This window comes from Agelaius tricolor, unplaced genomic scaffold (assembly GCF_023055355.1).
Source record: "Agelaius tricolor isolate 1412-34295 unplaced genomic scaffold, bAgeTri1.0.p SCAF_11, whole genome shotgun sequence".
NCBI classification, from domain to species: Eukaryota; Metazoa; Chordata; class Aves; order Passeriformes; family Icteridae; genus Agelaius; species Agelaius tricolor.
In genome coordinates this window covers 2846926-2869005 of record NW_027269271.1, presented here as the reverse complement: position 1 = coordinate 2869005, position 22080 = coordinate 2846926, and the positions used below count along the sequence as shown (strand labels likewise).

Below are 22080 nucleotides of genomic sequence, written 5' to 3'. Positions count from 1 at the left end.
ATGATGACTGCTGGTGAGTTCCCCTTTGCTGGGGGCTTCAGCCCCTCTAAACACACCCCAAAAGGTGGAAAAAGGGGGGGAAAAAGCAGGATTAAGTTTTGAAATATAGGTCCTCCCCCTGCAGCACAGCTGTGCCTTGATGGAAGAGGGCATTTCCAGGGGCACCCAGCCACCAGCAGGCTGATGCCAGCACACCTTCCTGCATCCAGATCTTCCAGAAACGAATAAAACTTCACAGGGTGGTGGGAGGTGTTGGCCACTGACACTTGCACTGAGTCCTGGGTGAATAAGCTGTGTTATTCCCAGTGTCTGGGTGGGGCAGAGGAGCGCAGCTTGTGCCCTGCAGCCACCTCCCTTCTCCTGCCCTATGGATGCCACCACACTTGTGCCCAGCCTCTGTGAACCTTTGCTGTTTGGGAGGCTGCCATTCAAACTCCCCAGCTCCTGCATGCTCCTGAACCTGGTGCTTCCCAAAGAGCCTCTACCACACACACACATCCCAAATCACATTTCACAGACTGTCCCAAATCCTCCCCCTGCATGAGCACAGGACAAGCTTGTACCTCACATCTCCCAAAGCTGATTCCCTCCCAGAACTCCTCCTCTGGCTCACAGCTGGCCACACAAAGCCCAGGTAACTTTCTCTTCTCCCCCTGTAGCATCCATAGCCTCCACGGACATGGGGCTGCTGCTGCAAGATGATGTTTTTGTTGACTTTTTCAACATCTTTCTGAGCCTTCCTGTAAGTCCACTCTGCACCATCAAACCTGAAGCCTTTCAGAGCTCTCCTCAGGTGAACTTTGTGTGGCATTAGAGGCTGCAGGAAAACTGGGAGTTCACCACATTCAGGCTGGAAAATGAGGGAAACCTGAGGATCTCAGCTTGGAGATAAAGGGTCTAAAAGGGAATTTGATACCCTTCTGTGTAGTGGGATCTAACTAGAACAGCTGGGCTCTGTGCTCCTCTGCCACCCTCCATCTCTTTCAGCTCTCCCTTTGTGTTTTAATGCAGATTTTTGGGCAGACACCCCTTTACATCAGTGGCATGGGCCGGTGGTGCCTGTGGCCAGAGCTGCCGAGCCACCTGGTGAGAACTTGTTAGAAGGGAGGAGCGGGAGGAAGGGCACAGGGCAGGGGAGGGAAGGAGCCGGTTTGGCACTGCCAGGGCCCCTCTCTGGCTCTCTGTTCGTGCAGCTGTGAGCGATCATTTCAACCCCGGCCGTCGTTTCGCTCTTAAGCCCTGGGCGGAGCACGATCCATTTAAAGTCCTGCTGCAGTTTATGGGGTCTAGCCATAAACACCGAGAGCATGTGTGGCGGCACAGAGGGACACAAACACCATCCCCTTCTCCTGGATCCCTCCTGAATTCAACAGGAGCCAAGCCCTGCTGGTCACCGGGCTGGCTCAGCCCTCCCTCCCCACTGGTGCCCGTTCCCCACAGCCCTTGTAGCGCTCAGATCCCAAAGCAAACAGGAACCCCCGCTCCTCTGGAAGCCCCCGGGGAGCTGCCATGCCTGGGCTCTGGGAAGGCGGGTGAGGAAGAGGAAGGAAGCCCTGCAGGAGCTCGTTTTGGGCACGGGCAGCGGCTGTAACAGGAGTATCCCCCTTGTGCCTCAGCACCACCATCGCCATAAAGCAACAGGGCTCCTTCCCCACCTCCTCCCCCGTAGCAGGGACCTGTTACTCACCCTAAAAGCCCAGCAGGATCCTGCTCCTTGCTCGCAGCTAATCCTCTCCTTGGGCACCGCAGGATGCCAGCCCCGCGGCTTTGCTGGCTTGGTTGGAAAAGCACCGTCTGCCTCACTTCTGCAAATCCAGCCTGTGCCTGCACCTCGTCCTCTGCCAGAAGCTGCTGGCTTTCATTCGCTCGGGGGAAGCAGGTGAGTCATCGCGGCACGGAGGAAATCGGATCGGCTGCTCCTCTCGCTGCGGGGCTGGCACTGCCAGTGCCTGCCCACTGGGTCGTGCCTCTGCTCCGGCTTAGGAAGGCGTTGCACATCCCATTTTTAGGGATGTGCAGGGGTTTACCCCAGCACGCTGTTATAAAAGTACCTGCCCAGCAGGGTTTACTGAGGGGTCCAGGGGTGGAGCGGGGCTGGAGAGCATCATGGGGCACGGGAATGCCGATGGTTTGGGTTTGCTGCTGGGCAGGGATGCTTTGGGAGGACAGGTTATGATCTCTCTTACTGGCAACAGCTCGGGATTTTGCTCACTTTGCCCCTAAAATGAGTCTTCTCGGCCCAGCCAGGTATTTCCTCAGCCTGTGTGTCAATTGCCACTGGAAAGAAAGCTGTGGCAGCAGGAATAGTGATTCTCATTTCAGAAAAATAAGCGATTCACCGAGGCTTTTCCTAAGTACATTGCTGCTGCTTCTCCAGTCGGGTTGAAACTCAAAGTTGGAGGAAATTGAGGGCAAACCCCAAACTCAGGACAGAAAAGATGAGCATTTGCAAGGAAGAGAGGCACAAGAGCAGGACATGCTGTCCCAGACAGGAGCGAGTTATCCTTGCAAACACCCCGTGTGCATCCCACAGCCTGCCCAAAACTCCCAGCTCAGGGTGATTTGCTGGTCTCCCTAGAGCAGCCTCTTCCAGGGTGGGAGCTGGAGAGTTTCCTTGGGATGTGGCAGGCAAGCCCTGATGCCCTCTGTGCTGTGTGTCCCACAGCAGAGCTGCTGAACTGGCACGGTGCTGAGCAGTGGCTGCTGGAGAGGTGCATCAGCGGGAGCCAGGGCATGCAGCACCTCTGCGCCTTCCTCCGAGGAACTGCAGGTGGGCACGGGATGCTCCACAGCCCCCTCCCTGCCAGCCAGGGCCACCTGCCTGCCAGGAGGCTGGCACAGAGCTGGGGGCATGGGTAAGATGCCCGGGAAAGCTTTGGAAGGTGAGCCAGCAGCAGAGATGGGAGGGAGATGCACAACCGTGGCTTTGCTCCGCTCTGTTCCCTCGGTTTGGCTTCATCCACCCTCGGGGCTTCCAGGGGCTCCTCCCTGTTACAGATGTTTTTTATGAAAAAATCTTTTCTTTAAGATTTTTCTTCTTGAGAAGCTGAGAGGTTTTAGGGACAAAATGCAAACATTGATTATTTGTTGCTGTGGAGTGCAACAGGTGGATTTGTGATTGGTCTCATGTAGTTGTTTTTAATTAATGGCCAATCACAGTCACCTGGCTCAGACTTTTTGTCTGAGCCACAAGTTTTTGGGGTTTTTTTTCTATTTTTAGCTAGCTTTCTGATGATTTTTTTTATTCTTTTAGTATAGTTTTAATATAATATATATCAAAAATAATAAATCAAGCCTTCTGAAACATGGAGTCAGATCCTCATCTCCTCCCTCATCCTCAGACCCCTATGAACACCATCACACCTCCCAACTCCCATCCCTTGTTTGATCTGTAGGGGAAGAACTGATCGACTTCTGGCTCATCACTGAGAGGCTGCTGGGTCTGGATGAGTCGGATGGGAGTCAGAGGGAGCTGTTCTTGTCCCTGGAGCACAGGCTGAGAGCCACTCACCTGCGTGAAGGCTCCAGCATCCTCACCTTCTGCACCACCATCGTGGGTAAGAGACATGGGAGTTGGGAAGAGCACTGCCCTTCCAGAGAGGGGATCTTTCCTGGCTGCTCCCAGGGGGATGGGATGCCATCCCCTCCCTGGGGAACAGCCTGCACAGAGCCATCTCCCTGTCATAACTCCCTGCATCCATCTCAGGATCCCTTCCAAAAGCCAGGCACATCCAGTCCATCAGCACCAGGAGGGAGATCCTAAGCAAGATGCAGGAACAGGTCCTTTTCATGATTCAGAGTTACTGGCTCCCTAAATTCTTCGTGCACTGCAAGATGGGAATGGAGGAAGAGGAATTGTGCTGGCCTTTGCTGCGGGAATATCAGGAACGTTTATCACAGGCTGGCTGGCAGCCCCCAGGCCTTGCAGAGCTCCTCCCCACCATGCACATCAGGAGGAGCCAGGGTGTGCCAGGTCCCTACTGCAGCCAGAAGGCCAAAGCAGAGGTCTGGGCTCTGGTCAAGGAGGGGAGAGACAGCCAAGAATTGAAAATGGCCACTTTTCAGGTGAAAGCAGAGAAGCAGCCAGGGCCAGCTGGGAGCAGGGAGGAATTGAGTCTGGATAAGGATGCTGTGGGATCCATTCCCCCCCAGCAGTCCCAGCATCCTACCTTTGGAGGCAGAGGAGGAGCAGCATTTCCTGGCAGACCTCAGTCCAGTGCAGTGCAGGATCTACAAAACCTCTGTAAGGAGAAAATCCCCCCTGACCTGCTTCCCTCTGCATCCCTTGCCCGGCTGCCATCCCTGAAAAAGCCAATCAAGACCTTGGATTTCCTTCCCTGGGCCCTGAGTGCCGAGGCCTGTGCTGGAAGACCCTTCAGAGATTTCCTGCAGCACCAGAACCGGCCCATGGAGACTCTTCTCCTGGACCTGTGGCACGACCTGGAGGAGTTTCTGCCCGTGGTGCAGGACTCCAGCAGAGAAAACAGCTTCTTCCTGCGCCATCAGATTGGGGAGAAGATCTGCAAGACCTACCTGGAGGACAGCAGCATTGAGAAGCTGCCCTTGGAGACCAGGACCCTCGTGAGTTTGTGGAACCGTCTGATATATGGAGAATTCTCCCCCTGGATATTCAGAGCCCAGAAGGAGATTTGCAAGGTACACAGGGGTGCTGGCTGCAGTCAGGCTGGGAGGTACAGCTGGCATTGGCACCCCTGTGGTGGTGTGAGGGCTCTGGGGATGTTTAGGAAGTGAAGCATTTGGAAAAGGAAGAGGAAAAGGATTAGGAAGGGAAGCTGCAGTCACCTTGCAGTGGGCCAGGAGAGGAGCATCCTCACAGGTTTGCTGGGCAGTCACTGAAATCTCTGGTGACCCTGGCTAGGTGCACATTCCAGGACCATCCTTTTGCACCCATCATGGTTCCAGCACAACCCCAGTAAAACCCATTTAGCGTCCCAGCCCTTCTGGGCAGCCCCATGGACCAAGCTGGATGTGCAGGCCTGTCCTGGGCATGTCAGCAAGGTGTGAGCCACCCGTGGCACCAGCACTGTCACCCTGCCTGAGGACAATCCCCCTTTGCTCCTCCTCAGGTGCTCTGTGGCCTCTATGAGGAATTTCTGGCTGCTGATGACAGGACATTCCTCCAGTTTATGGTAAGGGGGATGCACAGGGGCATCCTTGGGGGTGTGCAGGCTCCAGTGGGGATGTGAAAAGGTGGAGAGGGAGTGAGGGACAGAGGGAGGAGAAGCCCAGCATTAGCTGCAGTGGTCTGGCATCCCACAATATCCCCAGCCAGTGCTGCCACAGGGTGACACAGCAGATCCTACCCTGCTCCAGCTTCCTGTTCAGCTGGCAGCACTGCAGGCACAACCTGTGAAAGCTCCCCTGGGACAAGCTGTGACCCTGCCTAAAAGCTGGGAGAAATGTATTTACAGGCTTTTAGTGTAGGCATGGGTGGGCCCAGCACTTCTGGGAATTTATCTGCCCTTTTTTTTCCTTGCCCACACTATTAATGTGTAATTATTACTGCTATTTATGTGAGTCATGTGCATGACACACATGGGATAACACTGCCCCAGCACCAGTGCCTGGTCAGCACAGGGGGGAAGAGGCCATGCAGCCTTTTAGCCTATGACTCAACCACCCTCAAATTTTCCACTTCTTTTTTTCCACCAAAAAGGATGATATACGAAATCAGAGTCACACAAGCCCTCTTCCCAGACTATTATTCCTCCTGGCATCAGAAATCCCATAAAACCTCCCCAAATTCCAGCATTACACCCAGAAACCTCCTTGCAGATCCCCTGAGCATCCCACCTGCCCTGGTACCTGCACAACCTGTGCAGGCAGTTCTTCTCACTGCAGATGGTGTTCTTCAAACCAACTGCTTTCCCAAAATGAAATGTAAAATCAGCAGCTGATCCTGGGAATGTTAAGGAGAGGCTGTCAGGGCTTGGTGTCCTCAAAGACCTGGCTCCCAGAGCCTCAGCCAGGTAGAGCTGAGCATTTTGGAAAAGTCAGCAAAGTCAGCTGGCAGCTCCCAACTGCTCTTAGTGGGAAGTTAATTAGCTGCCCAGGTTTTTTAAGCACCTCTTGTGGAGGAAATCTCCCCTGTGAGGCCAGAGCTGCTCTGGGAGTGCAATTAGCACTTCAGCAGGGTCGGGCCCTGCTCTCTGTGGGCACCATCCCCTGAGCCAAACTCCTCCCGGCGCTGCTGCTCCGCTGTCAGGGGAGCTGCTGGCAGCTTAGCAGGGCTATTTTTGGTGTCTGCTCTCAGCTCCCAGCCAGGAATCAGCCACTCTACCCCTTGGGCTCGGTGAGCTGTGCAAACTGTTTGTCTTTGGGGAGAGGTAAAACCTGCAGGAGGGTTGGGGGAATGAGGGAGGCACTCCCAGGGCACCAGCTGGTGACAACAGCCAACAAAAACAGCACACGAGGCTGCCAGGCTGCTGGGGACACCTTCAGGGTTGTTTCAGCACTCCTGAGGGGATGTTGAGCCCTTTAGGAAAGCTGCAAGGCCGTGTCTGGCCTACCTCTGGCTGCCTGTACATCCCAGCCAGCTTGAGCTGAGCTTTGTGCTCTCACAGGTTCCTTCCAGACTGCTTAAAGCTCGAGCAGAGGTCTGGAGTCTGAGGTGCAGTAAAACACGTGGGTGATGCCTTGTGAAGGCTGAGCTGGAACAGAGGCTGGACAGAGCTAAAGAATAAAGTAGGGAATTATTAAAGGCCTCAATGGATCCACCTTGGGCAGCACAAGAGCCCAGCCAGGGCTGCACCCAAGATGAACCAAAATGGTCACAAAATGGACAACAGGTCATGGGGTTTCTCCCTTTTATAGGTTCTGCTCCATTTCCATATTGGAGTTAATTGTCCAATTCCAGCTTTAGCCCATGCAGTCCCATCCTGCTTGTTTTTCTCTCTTCATTCCACATTGTTTGTGCTCTTGATGCTGAGATTTGGATCATTTGTCCTTGGTGCCCAGCTGGAGCAGGAATTGTTTTGTCTCCCTGCTCTGTGCACAGAGCTCACCATCCCCTCATAGGACGCACAGACCCACACACTAAAGCAGCCCAGAATCTGGAAAACATAAAAACCAAAACATAAAAGCTCAAACCTGAGGCATCCTGGGCCCAGTGCTGGAGATGGGGAAGGTGCTCTGTGCCATCACCCTGCCCTGTTCTCACCGCAGGCTCCAGGCATGGATGTCCCCATGGCCGAGGTGCCAGGCCGTGCTGCTGGCAGGTGGGGACATTTCCACCTGTCCCAGAGGATGAACCAGGCCCTGCAGCTGGGCCAGGCCTTGCATGGCACGAGGAGCTTGGAGGGGGTCTCCTCCAAGCACTGGCAATTGCTTGCTGCTCGGGACCTGCAGAAAGGGGGCTCCATCCAGGCAGAGATGGAGCTGCTCCTGGGCAGTGCTGGTAAGAGGGGGCTCTCACCCATCCCTGGTGGGGCTCATGTTGGCTGAAGCCAGTAAAACATGGTTTATGCTCTGGTGGTAGCCCCAAACAGGTGATGGACATCATGGGGTGGGTTGGTACAGTGGGTCTGGGAGCCTTCATTTGTAATGAAAGCTTTGGCAGCTTTTTTTCCTGTCAAAATCAGTCAAAACTGCCCACTGGGATTTTAGACAAGGGCCAGATTCCCTCCTTCCAGTACCAGGGGCACCAAATGCCACATCCCTGCATTGTCCTGGATCACCAGATCAAATGAAGGCTGAAGCCCAAAGCCAGCACTAGCTCCTGTCACCTCAGTTTCCACATTTTGGCCTCCTGAGGATGCTGGGACGGCCTATGCTGGTGGCACTGGTGCAACCCCTCAGCTTTGTTCTGTCATGCAATCCTTTGGGAATGACACCAGTTTTCTGTGCTGCACTGAGGGTGACAGCAGACACCTGTAGCAGCCCTGTAGCTTGTGTGCCCTCAGTTTTACCCAAGAAAGGCAGTGTCATGGGTAGATCATGGAGCAGGACACACAAGGGGACAAGGAAGGTGACAAAACCCAGCCCTCAGAGCCAGTGCTGAAGGGTTGTAGTAACCAGAGGTAATGGACATGGGCTCTGTCCCCTCTCCTCTCTCTGATGCAGAATTCCAGAGGATGATAGCAGATGAGCTGGCTGTGAGCAGCCCCAGCAAGGAAGAGGAGCTCCTGCAGCTCATGAGTGCAGCACTCGGTGAGTCCAGGCAAGAGGCCAGGTGGGCTTCCAGACATCCAGCACCCTTGGGGAGCTCCTCCACAAGGAAAGGCCTCTCCAGCCACCACAGGCTGTGCTCTGGGGCACTAACCCAGCCAGGGAGGGTGGCACTGGGGGATTTCTCTGAAGCAGATGCTGAGGAGGTCAAACCATGAGAGGTGAAGTATTGGCGATGATGTGAGAGATGGGGAGACTGTGAGGTGGTCAAAGAATCCAATTTTATTGTGGACTACAAATGCTTCTAGACTGTTTTAGGAAGGCTTATAATGTTTTACTACAATGACTGGGTTAAAGATCACATAAACAAACTTATACATTTTAAACATCTCTTGCTTGCAGAAGTCTGATGTAATTTTCTTTTTCCAGTAAACACGTCTGATTGAATCTTCCTGCAGTCTTGATTTAATCCTCAAAGTTCTGTTTGCTCTTGCCAAGGCATCCTGTTATCAAATCTCTTAAGCTAGCCAGGTCCAAAGTCCATCATCTGCCCTGTGTGTCGCAGTATCCCAGTAGTGAAGAGCTCCCTCAGTGTCTCCTGGGCCACCACAGAGACACCACGTGGAGGCTCCAGGGTCCAGCTGTCTGCTGTCACCTCTGGCTGTCACCTGGGGAAGAGGCCAGCCCTGTTTCTGTCCCCACAGCTGTTGCATCTGAGAGGATTGCTCGAGAGAATGCTGCTGCTGCTGCAAGGAAGAGGGCAGCTAGAAAACGCAGGTCTGGCACCTCTCACCACACAGCTTTGCTCCTTACCCTCCTTCAGGTGCTTCCCAGTGCTCCCCTGTAGTGCCACTGCTCCCTGTTTGCCCATTTGGACCTCTCAGATGTAGGGTGGCCTGTGGGTTTAAACTGCAGAATTTCCAGAGAAAGGAGAAAAATTAACACTCCCCACCCCCCTAGATTCACTCTTCACACCTTGTGCAAATCTTGTGCACTTCATCCTCAATCAACCCCCAGAATGCCACCTGAGCAGTGCTTAGATTCCCAGAAAAATCACTTAAAACCACACTGTGAACTCACATCTCACCTCCTGGGAATACTCCAGCCATGAGTCCTTGCACTGGGATGTAAAGCAAATGGAAAAATGATGGTGAGCACCTGAGCTGAGCTGATTTCTTCAGCCCAGTTATGCAAATGCACCCTGCCCAACATCCATCCCACCCCAAGGGGCCAGACAGCAACTGCTATAAATGAATTTTTCTATGGCCCATCAGCATTGATATTTCATCCAGACCCTCACCCCAAACCTACCAAATCACTTCTGGGCCTGCAGGCTGCTGGACTGGAGGAGGAAACACTGCAGATAAGCAGGACAGACACTCCCATGTGCAAGAAGAGAGTGCAGGGGAGGGTACCTAGTGCCCTCTACCATTGTCTAACCTCCTCCAGGACCAGAAATCCAGTGAGACCCCAACCCCAGGGCCATCTCCTATCAGCTGCTCCCCACCTTAGCCCCCCTTCCATCAAACCAGTGCCCTCCTCATGCCCCTGGCTGCCCTTGATGCTCTCTCTGCTCTCCCACCTGGCAGGCTGGAGGAGGAGGGTGAGGAGTATGAGGACGACGAGGAGGATGAGGAGGATGAGGATGAGGAAGAGGAGGAAGGACCCTACTATCAGAAGAAGAAGAAGCAGAAACAGATGGGGAAGCAGAAAAAGACAGGGAAGGAGAAAAAGACAGAGAAGCAAAAAAAGACGGGGAAGGAGAAAAAGACGGGGAAGGAGAAAAAGACAGAGAAGCAGAAAAAGACAGGGAAGGAGAAAAAAACAGAGAAGGAGAAAAAGACAGAGAAGCAGAAAAAACAGAAGCAGAAGAGGAAGGAAGAGGAGCAGGAGCAGCAGCAGGATTTGTTGCCCTGGAACAGAAAGCCCAGGTCTAGGCGTCCTCGGCTTGTGCAGGAAGGGACAGGGGAGCTCAAGACACAGAGGATGGTGAGGAAAGACCCAGTGTGAGGGTGTTTGCCAGGCAAGGCAGAGGGGAGGTGCTGTGAGACAAGGGATGCCACATAAATGGGGTGAGGGGCTCAGAGAGCTGCAGAAAGGCAGCAGGGAAAGGCTCCCTGAAATAGGGGTCTCCTCCAGCCAGGTCTCATTGAGCTCTTGGAGATCTATTTCACACCCAAGATAGCTCAGCTACCTTAGGAGGCATAAAATCAGCAGGATGGCTTCTGTGGCGGTGTTGGAAACAAAAAGGTTTTAATAAAAGGCAAAAGAAAAAACTTTTTACAGAGAAAAACCGAGCCAGGTGCAAGAGGTTCTTGCTCCTGGTAAAACACCCCACAAAAGCCATTAGTTTCTTTGTTCTCTTATTTTTCTAGTGAATTGCCCAGGTAGGACTTTTTGGCTTCTGTCCCATTAGCTATCCTTAAATTTGAGGTGAAGTCCCCCAGGTCCCATGAGATGCCTTTTTCACTGAGGAAAGAATATTCTGGGCTTTTTTCCTTTTTAAGGAGACAAAAGATAGTTTTGTCACTCCATCAACAAGGGGCACATCCCTACAGCTCCCTCCTGCAGGCTCAGGACTGGCTGAGGGATTCACACCATCCCCCGTGGCCAGCAGGGAAACTGAGAAATGCTGGAAAGCAGAGATGATGGCTGGGACACAAATCCCACTGCCAAGGCTGCTCCAGCTCACAGGGGTGGGTCCCAACAGGAGGGCTCAGCCCCAGTGCTTGTGGTATTTTCAGGGGCCCCTCTGGCAGTAAGGAAAGATGAATCTTACTCCATGTTCTTAGAAGGCTAATTTATTAATATAATATAATATAATATGTAATATATATAATGTAATATAATGTAATGTAATACTATATATAATATATGTAATATTATATATAATGTAATATAATATGTAATATTATATATAATGTAATATGTAATGTAATGTAATATTATATATAATGTATTATATTATATTATATTATATTATATTATATTATATTATATTATATTATATTATATTATATTATATTATATTATATTATACAGAAAGGATACAGACAGAAGGCTTAACAAGGTACTCATTAAAAACTCTTGACTCTCTCCAGAGCCTTGACACAGCTGGCTGTGATTGGCCATTAAGTTAAAACAATTCACATGAAAGCAATCAAACAATGACCAGTTTGTAAACAATGTCCAAACCACATTCCAAAGCAGCAAAACACAGGAGAAGCAAATCAGATAATTATTGTTTTCCTTTTTCTCTGAGGCTCCTCAGCTTCCCAGGAGAAGAAATCCTGGGCAAAGGGGATTTTGACAGAAAATATGAATGTGACACTGGCACTGACACTGATGCCACCTGTGCTGTGTCCCCACAGGCATGGGCCTGGGATGCCATCCGGGAGCTTGTCAGGAGCTTCTGCAAGTTCAAGAGGGACATGAAGAATCAAACACGCCGTGCAGAATTTCAGCAGTTTCTCCGTCAGGAGCGAAGAAACAAGAGGGAAAGTATGTCCAGTGTGTCCTGCCACCCCTGCTCCTCCCTCCCCTGGGTTTAGGTAGAGAAGAAAATGGAGAAAACCTGTCCCTTACCTCCCACCACCATCACTTAGTGCCCTGCTATGCTGTTGCATCTCTCTCAAGCAATGTTGCTTATGCAAGTTTGCATCCCTGCCTAAAAAAAAAAAAAACAACCCAAAACAGGAAACAGTAAATGGAGCTAAGGTGAGACAGGCCAGAAAAACAAACAAAAGGAAATTGTTTTCTGGGTAACAGGGAGCTGGCCTGAACAGAAAGTTTACTCACAGGTTTGAGAGGAGGCAGGAAAAGCAGTTAGAAAAGTAATCTACTAAACACAAGAAACCCTATTTAGATCAAGAGAATTTTGTATATGGGGGAAACAGATTTTTTGCCCTTCATCCTCACTCATTATCTGCTTGTAGGCTCTGTCAGGGCCAGGGCCAACAGCTAGACAGACCAGCAGGCTTTAGCAACAGGCCATTCCCTGTGGAAACAGTGAACATAAGCACTCTGTGGGTGCAAAGAGGAGGAGGGAAGGAGGAGATCACCAAGCCAGAGGGAAGGTGTAGCTCACAGGGGTAGAAAGACCCCAGCAAATTGCATGCAGCTAAGGGAAGCCCAGGTGAGGTGAAGGAGCAAACCCAGTGCTGGCCAGCAGCACACAGCATCTCTTCCCCTGCCTCAGACTTGCCTGTCAAGGAGAAGAAGAGCAAAAGTCCTGCCAAGAGCCCCCGCAAGGAGAAGGACAAGGGCAAGGGGCAGCAGCAGAAGGTGACGCTGATCAAACGCCGCATTTTGGACAAACAGATCATCATCGTCAACTTCCTCGTGGATGACCTCCGCTTTTACCTGGAGATGGACAAGTAAGTTCTTCCTCCACCTCCTTCTAGGTGCTTGGGCACCTGGTGCTACAGAATCCCAGAATGGTTTGGGTTGGAAGGGAGCTTAAAGGTCATCTCATTCCAGCTCCCTGCCTTGGGCAGGGATGTGTCCCACTGGACAAGGTTGCTCAGAGCTCCACCCAACTTGGCCTTGGCACCAGCCTGCCTTGACTATGGCCCAAACTCATCTCTGATGGAGACCTCCAAAGCCCAAACCCATCTCTGATGGAGACCTCCAAAGCCCCCATTTCAGCCTGCAGTCATCCCCTGGCTCAGGGTTCCTGTCTGAACTCCTTTTGCTTTGGTAGTCCCAAGCGATTCAGCATTTGGCTACACCATTCTGGATGTCCCAGTTGTGGTGGCATTTCTCCCTTGACTTTGTCCACGTTCCCAACAAACCTCTAAGCCCAATCCATGGCCAATGGGCACAAAACCTGCAGCCAATACCCCCAGAACAGGCAAATCCCCAGCTTTTAGTCCTCCTCTTTTCCCAAGAAGTGAATCCTGTGACCATGAGGGTGGCAGAAGAGGGAGGTGGCTTTCCATTCCTCCTGTGTCACTGCTCCATGGGATTGCTTTGAGGATTGCTTTTCCTGGCCAAGCAAATACCAAATTGTCAGATTAAGCCCTTTTCTGACCCAGAGATGGGGCAACTGAGAGGCATTTTAAAAACTTTTATTCCATTTTCAGTCTCAAGTGAAGTGAAGACAATACACATGTCTGGGTAACAGGGAGCTGGCCTGAACAGAAAGTTTACACACAGGTTTGAGAGGAGGCAGGAAAAGCAGTTAGAAAAGTAATCTACTAAACACAAGAAACCCTATTTAGATCAAGAGAATTTTGTATATGGGGGAAACAGATTTTTTCCCTTTCATCCTCACTCATTATCTGCTTGTAGGCAGATAATTCAATCTATTACAATCAGAAGCCAATTATTTCTTAATTACAATACACTATAAGCATTTCTTGGCCTATCAGCTTTAGCCACACCATGCTGTAAATGCCTTAAAGCCAATCACCTAAAATTACTCCTCATGGGTCCCACTGCAATGCATCTTTCATAGTTCTATTTCTCTAGAGTCCTTAGTCTTATTTGCAAGGCCAAAGGAATTTAAGAATTTTCTACAAATGCACTTCCCACATCAAATTAAGCAAGAACAGGAGTGTCTAGCCTAGCAGTTAAGCAGCAGGGGTCTCAGAGCAAGACCCCATGTGCCTTTGCAGGTTTTCCAGGCTGGCTGACGCCATGGAAGATGCAGAACCCCAGAACATGGAGTCAGAAAACTACGATTCCTTTCTCAAAAAGAAACTGGAGGTCATCAGCAAACTTTTCCTGGACTCTGAGATCCCCCCCAAGCTGAGGGTGAGACCCCAGGACCTGCCCAGGAAGGCTGCTCATCGCTCAAGGCCATGGCAGCACAGCTGGGAACAGTGGTGGGGAAAGAGGAACAGGGTTTGGATCTGCTGGGGGGGGTTTGGGGTGTGCTCTGGAGCTTGGGGCTTCCACATGGGCTGGGAGGGGTGGGAAGCAGCCCCCCAGCAGGCCCTGATAAATTGAGAATAAGAATGTGGATAAGGATGGGAAAGATGGGGAAGATTCTCCAGCATTATCTGCTGGAGAAATGCCAGGCCTGGGGTGGCAGGATGGTGCTGCACACCACCAATCCAGTCCTTTCACTCCTCAGAGGCCACTGTCACCACCATCCCCTCCCACTGCACCCACCCCAGCAGCTCTGTCATCTCCCCTTCCCACAGAAATCCAGGTGGGATCCTGCCCTTGTGCCTGGGGCAAGCAGCCAGGATGGAATTTGGGTCTGTGCTTAGAGACTGCTGAGGTGGGGTCAGGCAGAGAAACCTGGCCCCATCTGAGACATAAACTTTAAAGAATTCCGGGATTTTATAGGAGCTGAGGTTTTAGTCAGAGATAAGCTTTATTGGAGTTAATCAAAATAAATGGGTAGGCCTTGATGAAGTTAAGAGTGAGTAGTTAACTAATAACTGATTGCTTGTCAACACAATGTTTGGTTAGCTGGGTTTATAATGAAGAATATAGAGACTGATAAATAGCTTTTGGGAACATAAGACAATTGTGGCCTCTTCTGTTCTGAAACCAATTGAAGATGGGGAATGGGAGTTCTACCAAGAGTTCATTTGTCATATTTGCATTGAGAAGGTAGAAAGGTCAGAACGAGGAATACTTCATTTACTTCCTCATTTTGGGACCCCTCCCCATGAAAGGGACCACCACCCATTTCAAGAAACAAACTGTGCATGTTTAATGGCTTTTGAACTAATAACCATACGAAGCAGGGACTGGGATATACCAAAGTTATGAATATGTATTTGTATTTTGGGTATTCAATACTTGTATAGATCAAAGGACTCTGTAATCACCTGTGAATCACAGTGTGTATTTGGGAGCTATCCCACAATAAACACACACTTTCTAACTCTAAACTGTTAGAGAGTGTCCATCACAGTTGGATATCAGTACTAGATCAATATCCATAATGGTAATGGGGTGTACCAAAGTTATGAATATGCATTTGTATTTTGGGTATTCAATACTTGTATAGATGAAAGGACTCTGTAATCACTGTAAATCACAGTGTGTATTTGGGAGCTATCCCATAATAAACACACACTTTCTAACTCTAAACTTTTAGTGTCCATCACAGTTGGATATCGGCACTAGATCAATATCCATATTGGGAATGGGATGTACCAAAGTTATGAATATGTATTTGTATTTTGGGTATTCAATACTTGTATAGATGAAAGGACTCTGTAATCACCTGTAAATCACAGTGTGTATTTGGGAGCTATCCCACAATAAACACACACTTTCTAACTCTAAACTGTTAGAGAGTCTTTGTCCGTCACAGCTGGACATCGGCACTAGATCAATATCCATGTTTTGAATCAATCACATCAGGAGTGCTGCAAAGTGCTTTGCTCTGCTCTGTGCCCAGGTGAACATCTCTGAGAAAGAGAGGGATTTCATCCGGCGTTCATCCTCCAAGGGGCCGCTCACCCGGGCCATCTACCACAACGCCAAGGTCACCCTCTTCCCCATCCTGATGTACTTCTGGAGAAGGTACCTCTCCATCCCCTCTCTGCCAAGGTGCAGGAGGCTCTGGGCATGCCACCCTTTATCTCCAGCCACTTGTTCCTCTGCCATCAGGGAGGTTCCCAGGGAGGAGTTCTGGGCATGGAGAGGGACATGGGGTGCTCCCAAGGAGGTGTTCTGGGCATGGAAAGGGACGAGGGAGGAGTTCTGGGCATGGAGAGGGATCAGGGATGCTCTCAGGGAGGAATTCTGGGCATGGAGAGGGATCAGGGAGGTTCCCAAGGTGCAGTTTTGGGCATGGAGAGGGATCAGGGACGTTCCCAAGGTGCAGTTTTGGGCATAGAAAAGGATCAGGGATGTTCCCAAGGAGGAGTTTTGGGCATGGAAAGGGATCAGGGATGTTCCCAAGGTGCAGTTTTGGGCATGGAGAGGGATCAGGAATGTTTTCAGGGAGGAATTCTGGGCATGGAGAAGGATCAGGGAGGTTCCCAAGGTGGAGTTTTGGGCATGGAGAGGGATCAGGGACGTTCACAAGGTGCAGTTTTGGGCATGGAAAAGGATCAGGAATGTTTTCAGGGAGGAGTTCTGGCCATGGAGAAGGATCGGGGATGCTCCCAAGGAGGAGTTCTAGGCATGAAGAAGGATCAGGGATGCTCCCAGGAAGGAATTCTGGCCATGGAGAGGGATCAGGGAGGTTCCCAGGGTGGAGTTCTGGGCATGGAGAAGGACCAGGGATGCTCCCAGGGAGGAATTCTGGGCATGGAATGGGTGAGCAGCGGTGAGCTTGAAATGCAGATGAGATTCTACCTGTGAGCTCAGCTGGAATTGTCCCCTTGGAGCTCTGCTGTCCCCGCTGTTTCTCACACAGGTTCTGCACCTGGAAGGTGATGAGGACCTTTCAGGCCTACCAGGAGCTCAGCAGCTTTGGGGTTCCTGAGGAGGAGGAGGAGGAGAGCTTTGAGCTCCCTGAGGGGGACAGGAGCTCTCAGGACCCCAAGGGAGGCAGGAGCTCCCGGGGCCAGCAGCAGGACAGGAGCTCCAAGGTCCCACAGCAGGACAGGAGCTCTCAGGAGCCCAAGGGGGCCAGGAGCTCCAAGGTCCCACAGCAGGACAGGAGCTCTCAGGAGCCCAAGGGGGCCAGGAGCTCCAAGATCCAACAGGAGAAGAGCTCTCAGGAGCCCAAGGGAGGCAGGAGCTCCAAGGTCCAACAGGAGAAGAGCTCTCAGGAGCCCAAGGGAGGCAGGAGCTCCAAGGTCCAACAGGAGAAGAGCTCTCAGGAGCCCAAGGGAGGCAGGAGCTCCCGTGGCCGCAAGGAGGGCAGGGTTCCAGCCTCTTCACCTGCAAAAAGCCCCTCCAAAGCAGCCAAGAACCCTGGTCCCAAGAAGCTGGAGGCCATTGCCTCTACTACACATCATGCTCCAGGTTGGTTCTTCCAGTGCAGAAACACCCAGGCCTGACATCTTTTAGGTTGACCCCCCTCCTTCACACAGCTTTGAGGGTGTATGTGGTGCAGGCCTGCTGGGAAAATGGAATGGAATTCTTTTTATTTCTTTTTCCCTGTCAAAATCAGTCAAAACTGTCCAGTGGGATTTTAGAAATTTTCTTTGGTGAATAGGGAAGTGAGCACAGAGACTTCCTATGCAAAGAGCTGTTGCATAATTCCTATTTATTTCAATAGCCAAGTTAAAAATAGTCAGGCACACCCCCTGCAACAGAAATAAAAACCCCCAATCTTTTGGGCTGCAAGTCAAATGGGAGCAGGAAAAGGAGAACAACTGTGCAGCCAAACACCAGGCATTCCAGGGAGGGTGCTTGGAATAGCTGGAGTGGAGAATAAGCTCCATCAGGCTTTGAGGTGACATCTCCAGGGAAAGAGATGTTTTTTCTCCCTCAGCCCCTTGTTTAGTTTTGATACACTGAATAACTCTAAACTGGAAAACACAAAGTGATGCTGAGCACTGTCAGCCTGCCTGACAGCCCTCTCCTTGGCTTGAATATTCATTTGGAAATTGTCTAATTGATTTTTGATTAAAAGGGAAACCAAAATAGGCACATACTAATCTTGCTTTGACGGATGAGTGGGCGTCAGCAAGCTGCTGCTCTGCTCCCCTGTCATTTATCACTGTCAAGTTCTGGCTAAAAAGCAGCAGAGTTCGAGGATTTGGATGGCTCCAGGCAGGTGCTGGAGCTCCTGCTCCCCAGCAGGGCTGAGGTGACACAGCCCTGTGCCCCAGGAATGCCAGGCCATGTCCATAGCTCCAACCACCTCACCCCTTGGCTATTCCCATGGAAAACATCCACTCCTCAGCTTGGGTCTCCACCTTGTTACAGAGGTCTTCCAGGACCTTCTCAAAAGTCGTTCTTTTAATGCAAAAGTCACAAAAAAAAAACCTCCAGAAAAACCTCATCTATCACAGATGTATTCCAAGCTGGTGATAAGGCAGAAACCTCGTGTTAGAGTGGAGTTACCCAGTGTTTGCCAGGATCTTCAGGGAGCAGAGAGAGTGACATTCAAACCGATTCAGATCAGAGATAGGGAGTTGTTTTTAACACTAGAGGGTGGTAAAACACTGGTTTAGGTTGTCCAGAGAAGCTGAGGCAGCCCCATCCCTGGGAATATTCAGGATCAGGTTGGATGGGGCTCTGAACGACCTGAGCTTAGTGGAAGGTGTTGGGGGCTGCACTGGATGGCCTTGAAAGGCGCAAATTATTCTGTGTTTAAATCAGTGCAAACTGCTGCAAGGCTTGGGGCAGTACCAAGCAGCAGAGCCCGTGTTTAACCACAGCCACAGAGAGTGACTGCACTGGGAGCTGCTCTGGACACACAGAAAAGACCCTGATCTCTCCAGGATGGACATTAATCCCACAGGGACTACACTCCCCAAGCCACCTCTCCTTGCTGCATCTCACAGGGATGAGTGAGACGTGGGGTCAGAAAAAACAGGAACATTTATTTTTAACACCAGCCAGGCAGGAAAAACCCCTCAGCTTGCCTGTAACATGGGGGACAAGATGTGTGACCCACAATAGCTGCTGTGTCTGACTGTGCTGATGTCCACACCAGCTCCCAAGACACTTTTCTGCACTTTATGCTTCCAACAATGACCTTTCTTTAAGGGTCATCTTCTAACCTTTAGGTAAAAACCTTTAGGTTAAAGTTTTACTTTAACTTTTAACCTTTAGGTTAAAATTTTACCTTCAGGTTAAAAAATTACTTTTGAGCTGTCATTAAAAAAAAAATTAAAATTGCTTTTTTTGCCTTTTAAAAAGCACTGAAAAACACCTGTAAATGCAGAAAAACCTGCTCCTCTTTTATTTTGAGGGATGTGCAGACATGGTTTGAGCAGGGCTGGGTGGAGGCAGGCAGGGACCCATCTGCCATCATCACTGTGGCACTGTCCTCAGGCAGGCACAAAGCCTGGCACACCTTTCTTTCTGTAGAAAAATTCTTTTTCCAGTTTGTTTTCTCAATCATCCACAGATGTGGTTCAGAATGCTTCAGCTTGGCATCTGAGAAATGCATAAGCTGAATTACTAAAGAATGTCCCCGAATTGTTTCACTGTCAAGTCCTTGCTCAGCCATCCTTCCTCGTGCTCTGGGTAACCTCAATTGATTGGAGGGGGGCACCAGTGCTGTCCCCCCTCTTTTGCCACCAGAGCACTGCATGTCTCTCCCCTCACCAGGTAAAAAGGCTCTCCTTTCCTACACAATGTCAGATGGCCTTGGGCTCCTGCTACCACGGCCCCCAAAGAAAACTGAGCCTCCAGAGCAGCACAAAGGTGAGGAAGCACTGAATGGAGCACTGAATGGAGCCCTCCTGCTCCTGGGGGCTGTGGGGATGGCAGCTGGGCTGGAGGGCTCCCTGCAGCAGCCCTGGTGGCATCTTTGTGCTGTTGTTTCCCTCAGCTGCAGATGCCAGTGGGGAGAAGAGGCCCTCGCTCAGTGAGCCCGCCCTGCAGGCTGGGTAGGTGCTCCCAGGGGTGCTCAGCTCCCCCAGAGCCCAGCAGCACAGCCTGTGGCCCCCTCAAATCACAGGGCTTGGTGCAGGATGCTGGGCAGCCCCACCAGCTCGAGAAACAGCCACAGAAACTCCCAGATGCTGCACAGAGCCTCTGTGACCAGAACTGCTCCTTGGGAACATCCCTGATCCCTCTGCATGGCCAGAGCTCCTCCTTGGGAACATCCCTGATCCCTCTACATGGCCAGAGCTCCTCCTTGGGAACATCCCTGATCCCTCTACATGGCCAGAGCTCCTCCTTGGGAGCATCCCTGATCCTTTTCCATGGCCAAAACTCCTCCCTGGGAGCACACAACCATGTGCTATCCCTGCCCACCCTTTCCATGCCCAGAACTCCACTCTGGGAACATCCCTGATCCTTTTCTATGCCCAGAACTCCTCCTTGGGAATATCCCTGATCCCTCTCCATGCCCAGAACTCCTCCTTGGGAACATCCCTGATCCCTCTCCATGCCCAGAACTCCACCCTGGGAGCATCCCTGATCCCTCTCCATGCCCAGAACTCCTCCTTGGGAGCCTTCCTGATCCTTTTCCATGGCCAGAACTCCTCCCTGGGAGCACGCAGCCATGTGTTCACCCCTTCCATGCCCAGAATTCTTCCCTGAGAGCATCCCTGATTCTTTTAAATACCCCAAACCCCTCCCTGGGAGCATCCCTGATCCCTCTCCATGCCCAGAACTCCTCCTTGGGAACATCCCTGATCCTTCTCTATGCCCAGAACTCCACCCTGGGAACCTCCCTGGTCCCTCTCCATGCCCAGAACTCCACCCTGGGAGCATCCCTGATCCTTTTCTATGCCCAGAACTTCTCCTTGGGAACATCCCTGATCCTTTTCTATGCCCAGAACTCCACCCTGGGAGCATCCCTGATCCTTCTCCATGCCCAGAACTCCACCCTGGGAACATCCCTGATCCTTCTCCATGCCCAGAACTCCTCCTTGGGAACATCCCTGATCCTTTTCCATGGCCAGAGCACCTCCCTGGGAGCCCACAGCCATGTGCTCACCCCTGCTCACCTCTTCCATGGCCACAACTCCTCCTTAGGAGCATCCTTGGTCCTTCTCTATGCCCAGAACTCCTCCCTGGGCACTCAGAGCCCTGTGCTGGTCCCTTATCACCCTCACCCTGCCTTCAGCACCAGCAGCCACTGATGCAGCATCTCTCCCTTCCCTGCAGGACCTAAGGGAAGCTCAGCCCTCCCAAAACAACACCCACACAGGTGTGATCCAAGGAAGCTGAGCAGCCTGGACGCAGGGAATTGTTTGCACTCAGCAAGAAGAAACCTAAAAATAAAGCAAGTGACAGCATCCTCCAGCTTACCTGGTGACAGCACAGCAGCTCACAGCTCACAGCCCTGGCAGGGAGGTGCTGTGTGACACATGCTTGCAGCTGAAACACCACACAAATCTCCTTCCTCACGTGGATCTGGGAAATGCACCTCAGCTCCTCACCTTCCCACACAAATGAAATACTTCCTGTGGGTAGCAAGGCTGAGAGAGCCCATTTGGTTCACTTGCTCAGCTGGGTGCTGAGATGGGGCCTGCTTTGCAAAAGCCTTTCTGAATTTCCAGCAAAAATCAGCTCATGTCTGACTGGGGCTTCAGCATGCTTTGTTTGGTGAGGTTTGGGTTTTTTGTTGGTTTTTTTTAAGCCTGTGTGTGTTTACAAAGCACAAATCATAGCAAGGGCTTTAATTCTCCCCAGGTGAAACTGAGTCACAGTGACTTTGCCAAGTCACCAGGAAGCTGCAGAAACCACACATATTCTTTGGACCTTGTGAAGAAAGGACCACAACCTTTATCAGTTTGTCAGAGGCAAGCTCTCAGCTTTGTCATTTTGAGCTATTTTTAACCACTTTTTGATTCCAGATCCTAGAAGAATGCATCCTGGGAATAACACCAGGTGCATTTGAAGGCAGAGGACAACATGTTTCATATTTATCAGTTCTGATTATCAACACTTTGCCTCTGGAGGATCAAAAATACCCAAACCCAAGAACATTTATTTAACTGAAGGGCCTGGGAAGCTGATACCATTCCTACAACACAAAATGTGACCAACTCTCAGAACTGCTGTGCTGGAAGTTGATTTTGCCCTGAAAGCTTTCAGCCCCAAAACCTTGCTGTGTTTTTATGAGCTTTTCACCAACGCTCCTGAGCCCAGCTGAGCCCAGGCTCTCTAAGGCCTCACAGATGTGCCTGAAGCTCAGCACAGCAAAACCAAAGCCTAAGAACAGCCTTCACTGCACTGCCTCTGTGGGCTGCTTTGTGGGTTTGTTTCTCAGAGCAGCAGATGAGCCACGGGGAGCTGGGAGCATCCCTGTGCACACAAGCATCCACATCCTCAGCATGCCAGAGCCAGGAGAGGCAGCACCTGAGCCCATCACTGGGCTCAGCCAGCTGTCCTGGGGAGCCCCAGCAGAGCAGAAAGGCAGAGGCACAGCAAATGCAGGCAGGAGAGCAGAGCAATGGA

The 22080-nt window shown here is 51.1% G+C and overlaps 1 protein-coding gene across 1 annotated transcript; it reads left to right on the top strand.

Moving 5' to 3' along the window:
• On the top strand, window positions 1-21483 carry RGSL1 (regulator of G protein signaling like 1). Its single transcript, XM_071435640.1, has 19 exons — window positions 1-13; window positions 660-742; window positions 1012-1086; window positions 1750-1879; window positions 2666-2770; window positions 3396-3557; window positions 3707-4656; window positions 5088-5150; window positions 7186-7417; window positions 8083-8169; window positions 8832-8904; window positions 9717-9869; window positions 11399-11672; window positions 12223-12503; window positions 13746-13884; window positions 15494-15618; window positions 16460-17013; window positions 19499-19556; window positions 21477-21483. The coding sequence occupies exons 1-19, from the start codon at window positions 1-3 to the stop codon at window positions 21481-21483; spliced, it is 3564 nt and encodes a 1187-aa protein (XP_071291741.1).
• The last annotated feature ends 597 nt before the right edge of the window (window positions 21484-22080 follow it).